At 45.2% G+C, this 19,882-nt stretch overlaps 3 protein-coding genes across 4 annotated transcripts in view; all 3 read left to right on the top strand.

The window, feature by feature from the left end:
* The first annotated feature begins 1,851 nt into the window (after window positions 1–1,851).
* LOC119292268 lies at window positions 1,852–4,343 on the top strand. Its single transcript, XM_037571105.1, has 5 exons — window positions 1,852–2,259; window positions 2,344–2,445; window positions 2,802–2,846; window positions 3,598–3,735; window positions 3,871–4,343. Exons 1-5 carry the CDS (start codon window positions 1,903–1,905, stop codon window positions 4,207–4,209), a joined length of 981 nt encoding a protein of 326 aa, XP_037427002.1. The 5' UTR covers window positions 1,852–1,902; the 3' UTR covers window positions 4,210–4,343.
* A 95-nt stretch (window positions 4,344–4,438) lies between these two features.
* On the top strand, window positions 4,439–9,184 carry LOC119292267 (DNA repair endonuclease UVH1-like). Of its 2 annotated transcripts, none has more exons than XM_037571104.1 (9): window positions 4,439–5,472; window positions 5,603–5,829; window positions 5,923–6,032; window positions 6,240–6,392; window positions 6,581–7,369; window positions 7,613–7,723; window positions 7,822–8,082; window positions 8,251–8,474; window positions 8,619–9,184. In XM_037571104.1, exons 1-9 carry the CDS (start codon window positions 4,565–4,567, stop codon window positions 8,830–8,832), a joined length of 2,997 nt encoding a protein of 998 aa, XP_037427001.1. In that variant the 5' UTR covers window positions 4,439–4,564; the 3' UTR covers window positions 8,833–9,184. The 2 variants fall into 2 exon arrangements, with proteins under 2 accessions (XP_037427001.1, XP_037427000.1); XM_037571103.1 differs by having other exon boundaries at window positions 7,822–8,142.
* A 916-nt stretch (window positions 9,185–10,100) lies between these two features.
* LOC119293061 overlaps window positions 10,101–19,882 on the top strand; it is a 160,195-nt gene continuing 150,413 nt past the window's right edge. The window contains exons 1-25 of the mRNA XM_037571654.1: window positions 10,101–10,360; window positions 10,446–11,110; window positions 11,189–11,399; window positions 11,513–11,836; window positions 12,009–12,159; window positions 12,233–12,370; window positions 12,830–12,911; window positions 13,471–13,739; window positions 13,823–13,936; window positions 14,073–14,311; window positions 14,458–14,685; window positions 14,768–14,920; window positions 15,470–15,607; window positions 15,711–15,941; window positions 16,024–16,151; window positions 16,558–16,678; window positions 16,998–17,162; window positions 17,750–17,897; window positions 18,030–18,130; window positions 18,398–18,547; window positions 18,864–18,911; window positions 18,983–19,090; window positions 19,377–19,451; window positions 19,568–19,618; window positions 19,682–19,856. Coding sequence (XP_037427551.1) covers window positions 10,217–10,360; window positions 10,446–11,110; window positions 11,189–11,399; window positions 11,513–11,836; window positions 12,009–12,159; window positions 12,233–12,370; window positions 12,830–12,911; window positions 13,471–13,739; window positions 13,823–13,936; window positions 14,073–14,311; window positions 14,458–14,685; window positions 14,768–14,920; window positions 15,470–15,607; window positions 15,711–15,941; window positions 16,024–16,151; window positions 16,558–16,678; window positions 16,998–17,162; window positions 17,750–17,897; window positions 18,030–18,130; window positions 18,398–18,547; window positions 18,864–18,911; window positions 18,983–19,090; window positions 19,377–19,451; window positions 19,568–19,618; window positions 19,682–19,856 — 4,357 coding nt within the window. The 5' untranslated portion in view covers window positions 10,101–10,216. The remainder of the gene's footprint in view (window positions 10,361–10,445; window positions 11,111–11,188; window positions 11,400–11,512; window positions 11,837–12,008; window positions 12,160–12,232; window positions 12,371–12,829; window positions 12,912–13,470; window positions 13,740–13,822; window positions 13,937–14,072; window positions 14,312–14,457; window positions 14,686–14,767; window positions 14,921–15,469; window positions 15,608–15,710; window positions 15,942–16,023; window positions 16,152–16,557; window positions 16,679–16,997; window positions 17,163–17,749; window positions 17,898–18,029; window positions 18,131–18,397; window positions 18,548–18,863; window positions 18,912–18,982; window positions 19,091–19,376; window positions 19,452–19,567; window positions 19,619–19,681; window positions 19,857–19,882) is intronic.

Here is a 19,882-nt window from a genome sequence, read left to right as displayed (position 1 = left end):
AGAGGTCATGCCAAAATTTCCTCTTTACTATGCTACTGGTCATGATCTTATTAATGTGCATACTTCTCATCTAAATATTGTGCAACTATGTGTGATGGTTAGATTTTTAAATAGGTCATGCCAAATTTTTCTCTTTAAGGTGGTGTTGGTCATGATCTAAATATTGTGCAATTTATGTGTGATGGTTAGATTTTCAAATGTCAACCAAAATGTCCTCTTTAGTATGCTGCTGGTCATGGCGTTAATATAATGGCAAAAGCAATAGTTGAATAAAACGAGAGTGGCAAAAGCAAAACAAATTAATTGGGGGCAATCTGGTCTTTTCTCTACTCTGTTTGGTCAAAACGTCCATTGACCTAACAGAATGGCATTTGTGATATATTATCGAAAGTTAGGAGTGGCAAAAGTGAGAGATGAAATTCTAGAGTGGCATAAACAAAATTGGCAAAAGCTAGAGTGGCAAAAACAAAGTTTGCCCATAGCTCAAGGTCGAGACATATTACAAGCAAGTTGCTTCACGGACGACTGTGTTATGCAGGACCTGCGAACGACACTTCCTCCCCAGCGGTGATCGTCCTTGCATGCTCGCTACTTGATCGATCCGGCGCTGTAGTAGTAGTTGAGTACGGTACTACCCTATCCGACGCATTGATGGGACGAACGCGCAGACGCCGACCGCCTCCTCCCTGGCCTACTCCGTAGCTGCCTAGCTGGCTAGCTAGGCGGCGAAGGCGGCAGCCGCCGCAGCAGCGCCGGCCGTGCAAAGCAGCTCGAAGTAGAGCTGCGGGTTGGCGAGGAACGCCGCGCGCGAGATCATGAACCCCACCGCGCCCGGGGCCTTCATGATGACCACCGCCGCCGGACCAGCGACGGGCCATAGGAGGTACGCGCCCACCAGCACCGCCGCATATGGCTAGGAGGCTCAAGCTTACCTTCGTCACTTCCCTCAACTTGCTATCAGATTCCGCGGTCTCGAGGTTGTAAAGTTGTGCATTCGAGCCATCAAAATGCTTCTGTTCAGCTCCGAAGCCTGCAAATGTCAATATCATGAATAAGTTAGTGAAAATGACTAAAGTAGATCCTCCCCATCTTTGCGATAGCTCCACTTGTCCCACGCTTTCACGTACTCCGCATGCTCTTTTCCATAGTCCGATATCTCCTGACAATTCTTCCTACCGTTCCCCCAAGTCATAAGAAACAATAAAACCAAAAAAAGAATCATAAGAACAACAACCATACAAAAAACATGATACTGCAACTTAATGCCCTCACCAGTGAAGTTCGAAACCACCAGTGTCGGTTTGCTTTGGTGGGGTGTGTTGCAATATACCGAATTGCAACGCATCTCAGTCCGCCAGAACGACGGAAGAGATCGAAGGAGGGGGAGGGGAGCTTACAAGATGAGAGGGCCACCGTTCTCTACTCTTCTCCGGGCGGTAGGAGGAAGATGGGGGCTGGCTTGGTGGACGAGCCTCGCCAGCCGCCCCCCGTGGCTTGTAAGTGTTAAAACCCTACGGCCGGGGTCGATGGCGGTAGGGTATAACAGCCCATCGCCGGGGGCCTCGGCGGTAGGGTTGACGGCAGAGTCGGCGTTGCTGCTTGCCAGCGCTGACGTGAATAACTTTCGTACCGTCAGGGGCCTCGACGGTAGGCTGTTATACCTTACCGCCATTGATCCCGGCAGTAGGGAAAGGGGTCGGATCCTGAAATTTTATCAAACCGGGTCGGATCTTGCTCGATTTTTCGAAAAGGGACAGGACATTGGATTTGGGCGTGCAGTGGTAGGAGGCTGTGGGGGGACAGTGGGTATGATTCCATTCTGAGTTCTGAAATCAACGCCTTCAGTCGTCAAGACGACGACGACTGGGCAAAAATCCCTCCCCCTCTCCGCCGGCCAGCCCAATGCCTCCCTCCGCGCTCCCCCTCCCGCTCCCCGCCGCCCTCCGCGGCGGCAGGCCGTCGGATGCCCGCCGCCGGGGCCGCCTCTTCACCCTCGCGCTGGCCCTCCTCCTCGCGGCCCTCGCCCTCGCCGCCTACCTCTCCTCCCCCAGCGCCGCGCGACCGCTCGCCGCCGCGGAGGCCGGCCGGCGCTGCGGTGGAATCCAGGGCCTCGAGCTCTGGGGCCCCGCGCTCAACTGGGGCTCCGGCCACCGCCTGCCCTCCGCCGCCGCCTGCTGCGCCGCCTGCAGGGCCCACCGCCGCTGCGACTCCTGGGTCTTCTGCGGGGACCGCCGCAGGTGCGGCAGCCGCTTCGGCGAGGTCCGCCCCCCGTCCCTCCCCCACACCTCTGTACATATTTCCGCGTCCTCGTGTTGTTAACCGCCTGCTAATTGCAAACTGCAGTGCTGGCTGAAGAAGCAGAACGATGCCATGGCCCCTGCTGTGATCGCGAGGGGGGAGGATGTCATGTGGACCTCCGGCCTCGTCTTCGGAAAATCGTCACAGGTCTGTTAACTTGCTCGGCATCATGGAGCCTGCAGAGAATCTCATTTCATAGTATGTCTTGAGATGATGTTCTGCATCTCGGTTCAGCTGGCTGAGCATGTGGTGCAGTCCTATAATGTAGACAAATATTTGCAATGCATATTCTTTGCTTCAAAAGGAAAGAAGAATCAAACATCACATGCTGGAAGGCTTAAAAGAGGAAGAAGAATCAGGCATCACATGCTGGAACGATTACAAAATAAACTAGAATCAAACATTTTTTGTTTTGTTTAGAAACTATATCAGCTGACTCTTCTTATTATGATCTTCCCTGGTGTGAATCTCATTGGTAATCAAAGGTCTGCAACTTAATGTAGGGGATCGTGGGGCTGGAAACAAGTGCCGGCACGCTTCGCGTTCAAGTAAGTTGTATTCTATGTCTCTACAGCTGGGCAAAGAATATTTTGAATCTGTTAAAGTGTTGAGGGACCATTTCTAGAACACTTTCAGTGTTTAGGCCTTTCGGTTATCCTTTGATAACAACCAGAGAAGATGGTAGAGTGGCATTCACACTTACAGTATTTGATTACTTACGAACATATTTTCAAGCCGCTAAAGTCATATGTGCTAAACAGAGTTTACAGAATGCTGTTTCGGCTTATCGAGACAAATGCTTTGCCACACGGATTCCCTTTTTTTAAAATGGGGAAAAAAATTGTGGCAGAGCCCCACCAACTGATTTTTCTAAATATCATGAGATCAATGGCTTCTCTGGCTTGGATTTATGCGTTTGACATGTCTGGTTCCTAAATGTTCGTTTATTGTTCGGCTCTTATTTTTACAAATAGTTTCCCAGCAAGAATATGCCAAGTAAACATCCATTCTAAGTGATTGTTCTGTTGCTAGCCTGGGCTCTTAAGCAGTGTAGCCGATAATACATTTCACTTTGTCACAGAGCTAATTCTGTCTTCATGATTCCCATCAATTCGTATTTAGTCATAATAAAGCTTATTATTCCCCTGGATGATCCATTTCAGTGCTTCATCTTCATACTGAAAGGACAGCTTGTACTTTTAGCTGGCTGGAAATATTCTGTAATTTTTGTTTTCCATGGTATCATATACTGCATTCTTGTCCCTTTCTCTAATATACTTATACTTCCATTGCACCCAGTTGCTGCCTGATTGTGCACCCCATTCTGTGGATTACTTCATCGAGCTGTTGCGCCTGCACAACTGCGCCGGATGCAGATTCTATCGTGCCGAAGGCCGTGGGCACCTGTGGGACGCAAAAGGAGACCACGTAAAAAATGTATGGCGCCTATGGTTGTTTAACCATCTTGCTTCTTGCATAAGAGGGGGTCCAAAGTGACATCTGTGTTTCTGGAATTGCCTCTTGGTAAGGGCTGCCGGCCTACTGACGAATGTTTCTTCTGGGTGCAACCAGGCTGCATTTGGTCCACCATACGCGCTGCTGCAAGGGACACTGGAAGTCGACGGCGTGGCCTTCAAGGAGATGCCGAAGGAAGGGTGCTCGACAGTGAGAAGGGGGTCCGTGGCGTGGATCGGGTCAGGGCCGGAGTTCCTGATCAGCCTGGCGGACCACGAGGAGTGGAGAGACGCCTACACGGTGTTCGGGTCCGTGGTGCCGGAGGACATGGCCATCGCCGAGGAGATGGCGATGCTCCCCACCAGCACAGACGTCTGGAGCGGTGTGACCGTCAGGCTGCTGAAGGACCCGGTGTATATCAAGGTGAAGAGGAGAAGCAACGCGACCGCCTACTGAGCTCGCCGGCGATTTTGTTGTTCCTCTTCTTCTTTCACTTGAGATGTCAAAAGATAAGAACACAAATTACATGTCCAAAGGAAGAAAGAAAGAAAAATAGAGGAGGTTTGGAAGAGAACTGTTACACCTGTGGATTTTATCTGTTGATGATGAATGATGAGGAATGTTTTTTTTCTTGAGAAAAAAAAATCATGTTGGATGATGGGCCGGGAAGGCACCAAAACTGAGACGGCCCATGGGCCATAGGCGGTACAGGGAGGGGAGAAAGGGGAAGTCGCCGTGGAAGGGGAACGGAGGCAGCCAAGAGTAGACGAACGGGACCAGCTCGCCGCCGCCGCCGCCGCCGTCGCCGTCGATGCTGCCGTTCGAGGAGCAGGCGGTGGCGGACCTCCTGGAGGACCCCAACGGAGGGCTGGTGGTGGTCTCCTCCGGCCTCCCGCTCGCCTCCCTCGCCGCCGCGCTCCTCCTCCACCTCCACCACCAATCCACATCCTCCTCACCCTCCGGCGGCGGCGGCGGGGGCGGCGGGGGCGGCGGATGCTTCCTCATCCTCTCCGCCCCGGACGCCCTCAGGGACCAGATCCGGCGCCGGCTCGTCGAGTCCCAGCTCCTGCAGGTCCACGACGTGGCCTCCGACGTCCCCGCCGCCCACCGCCGCGCGCTCTACGCCTCCGGGGAGGGCGCGGCGCTCTTCCTCACCCCGCGCGTGCTCGCCGCCGACCTCCTCACCGCCCACCTCCTCCCGTCCCGCGTCCGGGCGCTGCTCCTCCTCGCCGCGCACCGCTCCTCCGACACCTCCGCCGACGCCTTCATCGCGCGCCTCCTCCGCCAGCGCCGCCTCCTCCCCGTCTACGCCTTCTCCGACCGCCCCCATGCCATGGTCGCCGGCTTCGCCAAGGCCGAGCGCACCATGAAGAGCCTCTACGTCCGCTGCCTCCACCTCTGGCCCCGCTTCCACGTCCTCGCCGCCGCCGACCTCGAGCGCTCCCCGCCGGAGGTCATCGACGTCCGCGTCCCCATGACGCACCCCATGGCCGGCATCCAGGCTGCCATCCTCGACGCCATGGACGCCTGCCTCAAGGAGCTCCGGTGGACCTACAAGGTCGATGTCGAGGACCTCACCATTGACAAGGGCCTCTTCAAGTCCTTCGACGAGATTGTCAGGAGGCAGCTCGACCCCATCTGGCACACCCTCGGCAAGAAGACCAAGCAGCTTGTCGCCGACCTCAGGACGCTACGCAAGCTGCTCGATTACCTTGGCAGGTAGCAAATCCACACTATTAATCCACGACATTCGACATCATCATTATTATTCTGCTTGGTGTGGCAACACAAATTGTGCACATCAATGGACAGTCAGGCATCCTTTTTATGCTCTTTAGATGATGGCTAGGTATGATGCCGTGACATACTTGAAGTATCTGGACACTCTGAGAGTGTCTGAAGGCGTTCGATCGGTTTGGATGTTGGCTGAATCAAGCCACAAGATATTTGAGCTTGCGAAAAGGCGTGTTTACCAGATTGTGAGACCGGATGGCACAAGGGTTTCAATTGCCAAGGGCACGCCAACGAAGAAGAGGAAGGTGACACCCAGTAGTAGCAAGAAAGGAAAAGAAACTGGTAGCGGCCATTAGTCTCTTGTTTTCCATTCATGTACTCTGTTTTCTATTCTAAAGAAAACATTTAGTATAACAGATGGTCTATGCCCTGCAGAAAACGAGGATAACGCTCCTAACAAGGATGATGCTCAGAAGGTAAATGCAGTGGCTTCCTTTGTACTAGAGGAGGTTTTGGAGGAAGCACCAAAATGGAAAGTATTACGGGTGAGAGGTTCCGTCCTTGTTTCTCCGTTTTCTTCCAAGCAGCACTCAGCATTACTTATTTATTTACTTCATTCATTACAGAAGAAAAACCCTTTACATTTTAAACTCCCTACTTACTACATAGTTCAAGTAGATTATTTATCATCTAGGCACTCTTTACCTCTATTGCAAATGTTTTTACCTGATATCCTACACACATCTTTGCAGGAACTGTTGCAAGAGATAGCCGAAGAACAGAGAAAGGAAGATGGTGTCGTACCTGAAGATGAAAATAATGAATGTGGCATAGTCTTAGTAGCATGCAAAGATGAGCGCTCATGCTTGCAGCTGCAGGAATGCATATCGAGAACTCCCCAGCAGGTAACTGCAGCGTGTCTTCAATGCAGTCAGATCAATCTAATAGCAGAGTTGCTATTTAATTTTCATTGCCTTTCTGCACATATGTATCCTTTTCTTCATAAATGCAAGTTTATTTTCTTACTAGCTACTAAAACTTGTCAGCTTAACCATGTGAACCCTTCATAACACTTTAACTTGTTTTTAACAAGGTTATGCGAGAGGAGTGGGAGAAGTACTTGCTTGGGAAAGCCGAGCTGTTCGGATTACATAAAAAGAAGAAGAAACGATCTCAGCAACCAAAAGGGTTTGGTGTCCTGGATGGGGAATTTCCGACAGGGTCTAATGAGAATGAGAATGCAGGGCCAGTAAGCATTAGCAAGCTTGAGACTAATGCCTTACTTGCTGCCGCCTCTGGTATAAGTAATTTAACTAAGGAAGCAGATGCCAAGGAGGATTCAGTTCCCAGCTGCAGCAAGAAAGGTTCTGTAAAGGGAAAAGGAAAAGGAAAGGGGGTACCAAAGAAAACCCTGACAAAGAGACAAGCCAGTAAAAGGAAAAATAAAAGTACTACAGAAAATGATAATGGTCAAGGTACTGATGTGGAAGCATCAGGCAAAACAGATGAACAGTCTGACATTAATGTCTCTAAGGTGTCTGTCGAAGATGCTCCTGCTCCAGCCTCCACTGTTGACAATGTTGACGACTTGATTGATGCCAAAATGCTGCCTCCTGTGCAGTTTTATGCCCTAGACAGTGACCAGCATGTACTAGACATATGGAAACCATCCGTAATTATTGTCTATCATCCAGACATGACCTTTGTCAGAGAAATTGAGGTATACAAGGCAGAAAACCCATCAAAGAAGTTGAGAGTTTACTTCCTTTTTTATGAGGAATCTTCTGAGGTGCAAAAGTTCGAGTCCAGCATCCGCCGGGAAAATGAAGCATTTGAATCATTGATCAGACAGAAGTCCCTGATGATGATACCTGTTGATCAGGTCAGGTGGTGTTTCAGTTGAATCTATCCATTAATAAAAAAAATGTACCCTAGTAGCAACTTCTGCTTGGCCTTACCCAAGCATTTACCATGTGAATGATGCTGCATAATGGTTTCATGAAATGGCTGCTACGCTTTAATCAAGAAGATATGATGTTTATTTTAACGTCTAAATGCTGGCTTACACTTTATGAACGTTTCATATTCTTCTGGTACATGATACGTCTGTCTTATTTCTCTTCAGAGTGGCCGTTGCATTGGACCAACTCCGGCAAATGAACCAGAACCTCTTTTGTCTCAGAATTCACTGACAAGAAAGGAAGGTGGTAGAAAGCCAACAGGGAAGGATATGCAGGTGACACCACTGATCCTTATTTTGATTTTGATAAAGAAACCACTTGTCGTGTTTTTACTGGCTGAATTCCTAATTTGTTGAGCACTGTATTCTTCCAGGTTATTGTAGACATGCGGGAGTTCATGAGCAGTCTTCCCAATGTACTGCACCAGAAGGGTATTCGAATTATACCGGTGACCCTGGAAGTTGGCGACTATGTTCTTTCTCCCTTGATATGTGTTGAAAGAAAAAGTATCGCAGACTTGTACCAGAGCTTTGCTTCTGGTCGTCTCTACAACCAGGTCGAGACCATGATTAGGTATTACAAGATCCCGGTACTTCTGATAGAGTTCTCGCAAGATAAGAGCTTCTCCTTTCAGGTATTTTTCATGCTAATTTCTTATATACAGATGGTCTTTACACAAGGACTGTCCTATTCGGTAAGCGCAAATCATAGTTCATTCCCATGGAAACCAAAGTCCAGTATCATCCATTGTTGGTTGCGCCTGATGGTCTGCTTACTACTGGTGTGCTCATTTTTCTTGCAGTCTGCAAGTGAAGTTGGGGATGACGTGTCTCCGACAAACATAATCTCGAAGCTGTCACTGCTAGTCCTGCATTTCCCCCGGCTGCGCATCGTGTGGTCCCGCAGCCTGCACGCGACAGCGGACATATTCATGTCGCTGAAATCAAACCAGGACGAACCTGATGAGAACAAGGCGATGAGGGTGGGTGTGCCGTCGGAGGATGGGGTTGTGGAAGACGACGTGAGGTAAAACTAACCTGTGCATCTGGATGTGGCAAAGCAGATATAATTACCGAAAAAGGCTTTCGCCCCGCTTTATATATAAAGCCACAACCAACTTACAATGAGAAATGATATGTTATGGTTAACGGTAAAATTTCGGGTTTTCAGGGCCGAGAACTACAACACATCCGCGATCGAGTTCCTGAGGAGGCTCCCTGGCGTGACGGACTCCAACTACAGAGCGATAATGGACGGATGCAATAGCCTGGCGGAGCTCGCGCTGCTACCGGCAGAGAGGCTGGCGGAGCTGATGGGCAGCCAGAAGGGCGCGCGCACGCTCAAGGAGTTTCTGGACGCTAAGTGTCCCAGCATGATCTCGTAGCAGAGCATCAAACTCTACTGGTCTGGTGAAGTGAGCTCTTGGAAGAGGAGTTCTTGTTGTGAACTATGGGTGTTCGGAGATCGTACTCGTCAGGATTGTAGTGCTAGGCTATTTGGTAGTGTAAGGAGGACTGGACTGGCAATTGGGTAATTGAATTCCATCCAAATCCAATGGCAAATATATGTGATTGCTCTTAGGAAAGCTGGCTTAATGATGCTGTAAATAGATTTGGCTTGAGCAGGTTAGAGTTGAGTAAAAGCTGTGGAACAAAATGATCTTGATCTCTCAAAACTTGTACTGTACTTTTAAATGGCAAAAATTGAACACAAATGATCAAGAATGTTTTGTATAATATTCTAGTGTCACAAGACAAAAAAAACGAGTTGGGATTTCTTGTTACCTTTCATGAGGAATTATTTTTCTCCAACAGTAGTTAATGATATTTGATTGACAATACAAGTGTATTGGTGTGGATATCAGATTAAATATTGCTACCCTTTTTTTTTCAGATGGTTCAATATTTTGTTCATTTGCAAAAAAAAAAAAACTACTTCGCCGTTCATGAAAATATATGTATTTCGACAGACAAAGTTCAATAAATGAAATGGAAATTCAAAATCGGGCAAATTTGGTAGAAGTCGTTGTAACCTTTTCTTAGGGAGCTTCGGTACATCTACTAAGGTGAAATCTTAAAGAAATGTATTTAGAGGAAAGAACTTGGGTTTCTCCACCTCCCGCCGGTCTGCCTCGTCTCCGATGGCCATAGGGCCGTGGAGGTGCGGTGGACCCTGGCCCTTGCCTGTGGGAGAGATCTTGCTCCGTTTTTTTGGTGTTTTCGTGATATTATTTCCTTTAAAATTATCTGCTTGCTTACTGCTGACAAGTGTGGCCCACACTTAACATTGTGGGATAGAGAAAAACATGTGGGGCTAGGTGTATTTTGATCATATAACATGGTCAACGGATTTCACCCGACAGTAACGGTGTCTAATGACATTTTTGAGCAAACAACTAATGAAAGGATGCCATTTTTTAGGTTTCTAATGTCATTTTTGAGCAACCATCTCTCGGAACGATGTTACTTTTGAGGAGTTGTAAATTCCAATGGCAAAACTGAGTAGTGGGACACAACTAGTGGCATAAATGATAAAAAAAACCTTTTTTTAATAGAAAGGAGTTTTTCTAAGGCAAATTTAGGGAAAGAAGTTTTCTTTTTGAGGCAAATTTGGGGAAAGAAGTGTTTGTGACCGGAAGCAGCACGGCAGTCGGCAGTAGAGAGAGCAGCCGATTTCCCCGGCCCGGCCCAAACTCCCCAAAGCCACCGCTTTTGGTTTGCTTTCTCCCTTCCCTCCGGCCGGCGCCGCCACCACCCACCGTCCCACCCATGGCGCTCGCCGCCCTCGAGAGCTGCTTCCGCGCCGTCCCGCCGGAGGCCGTCGCCGCCGTCGTCGACTGCGTCCTCGCCTCCTCCTCCCCCTCCGCCTCGCCCTCCGAGCTCTTCCGCTCCCTCCTCGACTCCTTCCCCAAGGTACCGCCCACTTCCCCAAGGTCTCTCCTTCTTCTCTCCCGACCAGCTAAACCTCAGCCCTCTTTACTCTTCTTCTTCCTTGCAGGCGCAGGACGGCGGCCACGGCCATGCCGCCGCCCTCTCCCACGCGGCCGCGCTGTGCCATCTGCTCCCCCGCGTCGGCGGCGACCCCGGGGACGCCCTGCGCGCGCTGCTCTGGGGGGTCTTCCTGCCGCTGCTCCGCCGGGAGGACGCCCAGCCCGGCCGGCTCCAGCAGCAGGCGGCCGCGCTCATGTGCGACGCCGTCTCCCGCGCCCGGTCCTGGGACCTGCTCGGAGCCACCGTCCTGCCCTTCTGCGTCCGGTCCTGCGCCGCCGCAATGGCTCTGCCCACCACCCACCAGTATGACGGCGACGAAACCACCGTCTACCGCTACCACTGGGCCGCCGCCGCCGCCGCCGCGGATGGTGGGCTGTCAGGGGAGGCCGGGCTGCTGCCGCTCTCCAGGGCCACCGCGCTCTTATCGTCGTTGCTCGGAGACGCGCTGAAGAGGAGAAGGGAGGCCCATGAGGAGGGCGCCGACGCTTCCCTTGATGCACTGGTGCAGAATTTGACCTGGGACCTGTCCAGGCTTGTGCTCAACATGTTTGACCTCGGCCAAGAGTATCGGTCCTGCGCCACCCGGGTCCTCCTGCAGCCTCTGCTGGCTTCACTAGCAGATGTTTCTTGCGTCACCGTCGAGTTCGGTGCGGTCCAGCTTAAACTATCTAGGTTGGCCTTCTTTCCTGAGCTGTTGGAACATGATAGTTTAAATTGTTTTGCTCAAGCTAATCTTTCTCTGGCATACAGGTCCGGTTTCTTGGAGTCCATTTGGAACTCCTGTGTCTCTCTGTTCTCTCTTGGCCGCCCTGAGCGGCTGGATGCGTACGATATACTCTCTCTGTACTTCTCGGTGTTGAAATCGGGACATCAGGGTGCTATCCTAGGAACTGCTGATGAGGTCCAGAACTTTGATCTGAGGAATGTCACTGAGTTTTGGGATGAACTGCGCAGGGGGCTGGTAAGCCATTTACTAGTTAATTACTTTGCTATTTGTACCAAAATTTGGAACTACGCTGTCAAGTTTCATGTTGGGGTAAGTGGGTAACACACTTGACTTTCCCTACGCGCCAGGTTGACAAGGATTCTTCAGTAAGGAAGCAGGCCTTTTACGTCTTGAAAACATCGCTAAGCATATTTTCTTTCGGAAATGACGGGAGCCAGCGATGCTCTGGCAGGAGCCCAGCTGCTTTGCCTGGTCAAGACAAATCAAATGCCGCTGTGACAAAAAAAGAAAGGTGGGCTAACAAAGAGGCCAAATCCCTAGGTGTTGAAGAAATCAAGCAATCAGATGAGCACTGTTCAAGTGGTCAGGACCGATGGAAGGTCTTTCTGTTACTCTATGAGATGCTCCAGGAGTTTGGGACACATTTAGTTGAGGCAGCCTGGACACACCAGGTCAGTTCACAGCAAGATATGTTAATTGCCTGCGATACTTAATTTTATATCTGTTAAATCTTATAGGTAGCTAAACATTCACTCAGTACTAGTGGCAACACGACAATAGATTAATCAATCACCACACACTTCTTTGCTTCAAATGCCTAACATGTTTAAAAATATTGCCCAGGTACTGTTATTGTTTGAGTCTACACCACAGAGTGACTATTTGGATCACATATCATACAGAGCTTTTCATGCTCAGATGGAATCCGTGGAAGGGATTTTCAACTGGATGGCGGTACTGTGGGAGCGTGGGTTTACTCAGGATAATCCTCAAGGTCAGTACTGATATGTACATGGCATATATGTTTAGAATGTTGCTTAATCTGCTTTTATATATGCCCTTTGCAGTGCGGTGCCTGGTAATGCAATCCTTTTTGGATATTGAATGGGAGCGTTACAAAGGCTACGCCCAAATGGTCCCTAGAGGCTTTGTTCTTGGCCCTCTCATACGTGGTTTGAATGATGTAGTTCATCATAAGGATTTTGGTTAGTTCATTTCGTTTTTCACTTCATTCAATAGTTATTCTGTTGAATTCAAATATGTGCTTTACTTTGCACTTTACAGTGCAGTTTACTTCTTGGTAAATTTTCAGGGACCTCCTTAGATACAGAAGTATCATTTTTGAACGAAATAGATAAAATTATTGAAGAAGCATTTCTTTGTTTATGTTTTCCTTTGCAACAGATTTGGATTGAAGTTTTGTTAGCATTTTGTGTAACTTGATTGCATGTGATTAATTCCTCTGCTCTTAGTTATGTATTTTGTCCTTGGGAAATTATTTTACTTTTCACTGTTTGCATTGCAATACACCCCACTTGCCCTTGTTTAGTGATCCATGATGCTTATCAGATTTTTTTTCTTTTATGGCATATTTGCTTTCTTATGGCACACTGTTCAACAGATCATTCATGCTGAGCTGAGCTGTCTGCTTAAATTATTTGTAGGTGTTGGTGGTGTCTATAATTCAGAAGCCATAAAAGGTGCAGAGAGGTTTTTCAGCAATTATGCCCAGAAATTGACGATACGGTACTACTTCTCGGATAACTACTGCCTTTTGTGCCTGTTTCAGGATTTGTCGCACTTTCTCTTATTGTATATATGAGAGATGATAATTTGGACTCTGTAAATGAGTTTACTTGTGCAACACTTTCTGTTATAGTTTAACTTTTACATTAATTAAAGGGTGCCAACATGTATCATAATGAGTACTCCTTCCGTCCCAAAGTTGTACTAAAGTTGAGACACTTATTTTGGGACGGAGGAAGTATTAAACTTTGATTTTTGCAGTATTGTGTATTTTTTTGGTTGAAAGGTTACTGTGTCTGCAATATACATATGTGCAGTATATAGTTCGGGCAACATAACCAGATAGAGCTTATGCTTAAATGCTACATCTGCAAGGATTCACATATGTTGAATCATATTTTGACCTATCTGAACTCGTTACTATTTGAAATAGGACTATCTGTGTTATTGTGTGACCAAATGCTACACATAACTTTAGTCTAGTTTGTTTTCAGTAGTTTCACTGGCTTCTGGTAGTGTCCTTCTGAAACCTTATTTTTCTCTTTCTTTTATTTGTCAGTGAGCGTTTACATCTGGTTTGGAGTCTGGCATCTGCTGCTAAACAAGATTCATTTGGCCGACCAGGATTAATGACTCTTGCATTCTGTATCGCGTCATGCGCTTGTCAGTCAGATACACATGACTTACCATGTGGGTCTGCTGTCAACGAATTGGCAAAGTGCAATGGAGATACATCTATAGCAGTCAATACTGCGGATCTTTTAGATGCCTTATGGATTCTTAGTGAGAGGAGTAAACACCACTTTAATCCAAAGTATCGCCTAAAAGGTTGGACATCTTTCTGCTGGAAGAAATTAGGAAGGAGTGTTAAGTAATGCATTATCAAATTGTTAACTTGAAGTCAAATGCAGTTTGTGAACAGGTTATCAAAGCCGTAGCATCGTTGACAAGTGCAGCTGAAATTCCACTCAATCAGCTTTTCAATTTCATTTCTACAATACCTCGAGAGTGTACTGATTCTACTGGTAGGTACATACAAAAACGGCAAAATGTTTGTCTGCAGCATCTGCTTGAAATTATAATCCGTTGAGGATAACTAAACAGTTATATTTGCTTCTATTATCATCTTATTCTTTGTTTCGCATCGCGTTTTCATTGTAGGACCACTGAGGGGTACAGTCCAGAAATGGCTTCTTCAGAAAAAAGAATGTTCTGAGAGGAACACTTTGTTGGATGAGCTTATTGATTTCCCAACCACCTTCATGAAGCACACATGCATAGAGGGGTCGTATTTATATGATGACGAGGATGTGGGTGCATGGGAAGCTGAAGCACGGAGGTGGGCCAGGACCCTTCTTCTTGTAACCTCAGAGGAACATCATTTCAAGCAAATATTTACGGTATATTTGGCTTGTCGCCTGCTTTTATGTCTCTAGAAAGCATACATTGCTATCACTAGGCCATGATACTTACACCTGCATTGAACTTATGTTTTCCCTCGTGTAATTGAAATTAACTTTTTGTTTAAAATATCCCTTTTTTGCAGTTCCTGGAGAAATGTGGTAACAAGCTTCCTGAACATTCTTCAACGAGAAAATGCGCTGACGTGAAGTTTTTTATCATCATTATATGCTTGATCGAGGAGCTTCAAGTGAGACAGAAAAAGCTTGTTCACCAAAATAATGCCATCGCCGGTGAAGGTTCAGATACGACAAATGGATTAGAGCACCGTGTTCTCACCCAGATGTTTGAAAAATTATTGCTTTCAGTTCTGGTAACCTGTTTTCCTATAAAATGTAACTGCTGTCACTTTCTATAATGGCCTTTATATTATCTTTCATGTGTCTTTACTGTAGGAAAATATGGTGGTCTACAGCAAGCAATCTTGCTCAGTTTTCTGGTTAAAAAATACGGACAACATGGATTTACCATGTTCTATTAAAGGAAAGCTTGGAGGTCCGAGTCAGCGTCGTTTAGCTACTTCTGTAACCTCTTCAGTGTTGCAGTGTGTACGTCCCTTCCTAATAATTTTAGTTGAGATTGATTATAGCGTTTAGCTATCTGACGGGTTATATTTATTGCTTGTAAAAGGTCCGATTTAGCATGTTTGATGTTGTCTTCCAGAGATAGTGTTATCTTACTTATGCAGCAAATAAGATACAAAGATATCTTTGCAGGGATATAATAGAATTTGCTGATTTGATAGGGGATTACCATGTTGCTGTGCTAATCAAACACACATTTTTCTTGTACTGTTCTTTTGAACCATGCTAATGTCATCAAACTTAACTCTTGCAAGTTGCAACTGTGGTATGTATATTCTTCAATAGTTCATTTGATCAGAGACTGTGTTCATCTTCTCTGTATGAACCATGCAATAATATTACTACTGTTGATAACTCCCCCCTCCGCCCCATGCATGCCTGTATTCTGGAAAAAGTAATATAGAGGTGGCTAGATCTCCTGTTAGAGGGTCAGGGTACCACATTTACCTTCGCTTTAGAGTGCCTACCATTTAATCATATAACTTTGCTAACTTCTATTGTAACATTTCACAGATTTGGTCTATGAGGTGTGTTAGTTCTGTTGTTTCATGGTGTAACCACTACACCTCTGATGTTTCTTTTCATTCAGCATTTTCATTCCTCTGGGAATTCTGTTGGGAAGTTATCCAGCATTGTACTTATGCCACTGAGGTTGGTTGCTTTTTTAATGTTTGGCTGAATATTTATTCCTCAGTGTCCTTCAGTTTCTCTACGTAAGTTTTTATGCCTGATTAATGCTTTTCTCCTTGACAAGACTGGAGCTGAGCTTCACTTGGCAGCTTATGAAGCTCTAGCTTATGTTCTAGCAGCTCTATCTACTGCCCCCTTTTCTCAGTTTCTGGATTTTGTGGAAACAAAGCAAAGAAACCAAACCATCATATTATCATTGGATCTTCTGGCGACCACTTTTCTTGGCAATATAAACAATCTCCTTACAAATGGAGTCCTAACACGAAGCAGACGAGCTGTTTTAATGTGTTGGAAGGTGAGAATAGCTCTTGCTTCCCTTTGCAATGTGCACGGCTCAGTTCTGTAGAAACAACTCCTAATTATTGATTTCGATTTAGTGGCTTTGTGTAGACTCCCTTTTATCCATTCCTAGCTGCTGCGAGGAGAATGAATCTCAGATGAAGACATCAGGTTCCTTTTATTCAGATTCAACCCTCCAGTCCATCTTTCTTGATATTACTGAAAGGCGAGTATAACATTCCTTTGCAGCTTCTTTATTCTTTATGTATAGTTGGTAAACAATCACGGGAGTATTGCCTGTGGAAATGTTCAAAACCATACTCACTACTTCTTTACCTATAGCATGGTTGATAGTTGCAACATTTTCAGTACTTGTTTCCCGAGTCTAATTTCGTGAATATTTATAGCATTTCTTTACTTATTCAGTACCCAAGTTATCTAAAGGAGTGCATAATAGCATTCAGTTGGCCTTTTTCTAATAGATACTGGTGTTATGTTTAAAGTCTGAACATGGTTATATTTTGCTTTGTTTCTTTTTATCTCGTTTTCTGCAAATACTTCATTATTTTCTGAGGTACTTATTTATGTATCTTTTTACTTCTATCTCACTTATTTATTTTTAATCTTTGCAGTCTTGAAAATGCTGGCGAGAATTCTGTTGTATCCATCCTTAGATGCGTGAGGTCTGTATTGGGGCTTATACACTTAAATAGGAGCCACCAAAATTTATCCTCTCTGGGCATCAGTTATGAGGTACTATTCGTGGTGCCTTTTCTTTTTTGTGTGCAACTATAGCTATTTAATGTCTAAACCCTTGCTGCTTACACTAGAAGGTATCAACATGTTTTTTTTTGGGTTGGCTTTATGCGTCGCACCCAGTGGTACTAATATTTGCATGAACAATCTTAATAGTTTTCAACATATCAACAGTCAAAGTTAGGAAGTTGGACTGTTTGACAGCTCGAGTTTTAAAATAAGAAACGCCATATAATTTTGGATTATGGGGCAAGTTTTCTTTCTGCAACTTCTGCTTGTTTTTATGGCATTAATACCCCATGTTTATTTGCTGCAGATGATGATGCAATTGGTAAAGTCTTCCTGGGTCTTGCACCTTAGCTGCAATAAACGCAGGGTCGCACCAATTGCTGCACTGCTGTCCGCAATATTGCACCCATCAACCTTTCCCAATTTGGAAATGCACCAGACAAATGAAAAAGGGCCAGGCCCTTTGAAATGGGTCAGTTCTGACATACGTTCTGCATTACGTCACTGTCTTTTTACTTAACACATTCTTTTTGTTCCTTTTTCCCCCGCTGAAAACTATAGAGGAGGCCCTGACAGTATATTCTCGTTCTTTAATTGAAGGGCTAGCAGAAATAAATGCCTACTTGCTGCTGCTGCTGCTGCTGCTGTGTGTCTTTTCGTTGCCTGTTCTGCTAAAGTAGCACTGTTTTGTTATGTGTGACCTGTGTATAATACTTAGGGCATGCTTTTAGTTATTTTTCACTGGAAAGCCTTCTCCTCATATGATTCTCGTCATATATTTTATGAATGGCTAAATGAAACCTAACGACTGCAAAGCCTGGCCTGTGCTAGAGGGAATCAGGAGAACACCAGAATGCTTCGTAACAGAAGTGGTGGTCAACAAATTCATCACCTCAATTTCACCTGTTCCCCAGCTTGGCCTCGTTCTGTTGTGTAACAAAGATTACATTACATCTTTATGTAATTTGTGGATAATTAAGTTCTTTTTAGTACTACTTTTTTGTATGTTATAACTCATAAGACATGATGGACCACTGTAACTCTTTTTTTGGCTTCCAGTTTGTCGAGACTCTTCTTAATGAAGGCTCAAAGAGTCCTCGAACTATTCGCCTAGCAGCTTTGCACTTGAGTGGTCTATGGTTGATGTACCCAAAAACTATTAGATTTTACATGGAGGAACTTAAGCTATTAGCGTTATATGGATCTGGTATGTTAGACAATATATTTTCTAATAATTTCTTTATGTCCGTCTTCTTTTTTTCTGCTCGTGCCTTTGTAATAAGGCCTGGTGATATGCTGTTGTATATTCCAACTTTCTTTACATATGAACTTAAAATAGTGGCATTCGATGAGGATTTTGAAGCTGAACTGTCCGAAAATCATGAGGCAAGATTTGAAGTTTCCATGCTAGCGCAAAGTCCAGACCGTGAATTCACAGAGGTAAACCTTGAAACCTGGGGTACAAGACATTATATTACCTTCATAAGTTAATCAGTATAATTACTGTGCTTTTCTCAACTGTTCATTTTGTAAGAATAGTATTGCAATGTAATGGAATAGGGTGTAGTGTACGCTCTAATTTTGTTTATTTTGTTTTCAACTGTTATAGCACTAATGGCGTGCAATAATTTGAACCTTTTCCTTTCTTTTAAATCTCCAACCTAGCAATTAACTTACAGTTTAAATCTGTTGCCAATGTTATTGCAGGTGTTCATTAATACAGAATTGTATGCCCGTGTTTCAGTTGCTGCTCTATTTCATCAGCTATGGAAGCAAATCAAAGAAAAGACCAAATTGGAGACAGAAGAAGCTCTTGAATGTGGCAAACTATTTTTACTTAAACTTCTGGATTCAGCGGTACCGTTTTCAGACTTAAGTTCTATCTATGGGCCAGGATTTGCCATCTTATGCAATGCTGTCTAAAATTTTCTATATGCTTGTCATTGTTTCTTACTCGACAACCAGTCTGGTTATACCATGTCAAAAGTCTTTCGATGCCTTTCTACATATTTCCAGTGAATTTTGATGTGCCAAATACCACTTTAGCAACTATACAATCAACAACCAGATTCTGAAACTTGTCTGATTTTACAAACTTGCCGATCATGCTTACTTCTGAAGTCCTGCTTAAATGGGTGATTTCTGACACTTTGTATTTTCTCTGTTTGCACAGGTGAATGACAATGATCTCTCGAAAGAACTTTACAAAAAATACAGCAGTGTAAGCTTGTTTCTTTGAATTGAAAACCTTGTTTTTTTGCACCATATTCCTGAAGTGTCCATATTTATCAGGTACATAGGCGGAAAGTTCGCGTGTGGCAGATGATATGTGTTTTGTCAAGCTATGTAGAGGAAGACATAGTTGAGAAAGTGACATCTACTGTTCACACCTGTCTTTATGTAAGGATATTCTTAATCTTATGTGCTTTGCACTTTTACTTGATGCACCCAGTGTGTGTGTGTGTATACTATCTCTGTTTCTAAATGTAAGACGTTTTTGGCAGTTCAAATTGAACTGCCAAACTGTCTTACATTTAGGAACAGAGGGTGTATATATTTGTTATACAAACCTGTCTTGAGTTTAAATTCTTAAGGATCTAGAACATTTAGATATCAATTTATCTTCCACGCATAATTGCTATTTTACTGCAGTGCAAGGTCAAATGACACACTTTTGTCTGTACAGAGAAATAACCTACCTGCTGTCCGGCAGTACTTGGAGACGTTTGCTATACTTATTTACTTAAAATTTCCAACACTGGTGAGAGCTCCTTCATGTCAATGTTTGTTGACCTGTGTGACCATTACACTTCTTTAGATGTCAGTACAATCTCCTTGTCTGTAACTATTGACCTTTCTGATGATTATTATTTGCAGGCTGAAGCACAGCTTGTTCCTATTTTTCATGACCACGGAATGCGACAACAGGTGAACATTTAGTGAGATTTCTTTCCATTTTGGTCTGTATATTTATACATCTCCTCTTTGCAGGCACTATCTTCATATGTTTTTATAGCAGCAAACGTGATCCTCCATTCAGGGGAGCTGGTTGTCCAGAGAAAGCATCTTAATCAACTGCTTCCTCCAATAATTTCATTCTTAACATCCCATCATCACAGTCTACGTAGTTTCACTCAGGTAAAACTATGTACTCCCTCCGTCCGGAAATACTTGTCATCAAAATGGATAAAA

This window comes from Triticum dicoccoides, chromosome 4B, assembly GCF_002162155.2.
Source record: "Triticum dicoccoides isolate Atlit2015 ecotype Zavitan chromosome 4B, WEW_v2.0, whole genome shotgun sequence".
Lineage (NCBI taxonomy): Eukaryota > Viridiplantae > Streptophyta > Magnoliopsida > Poales > Poaceae > Triticum > Triticum dicoccoides.
Note: the sequence above shows the minus strand (reverse complement) of the source record. Positions and strands in the feature narration are given on the sequence as shown.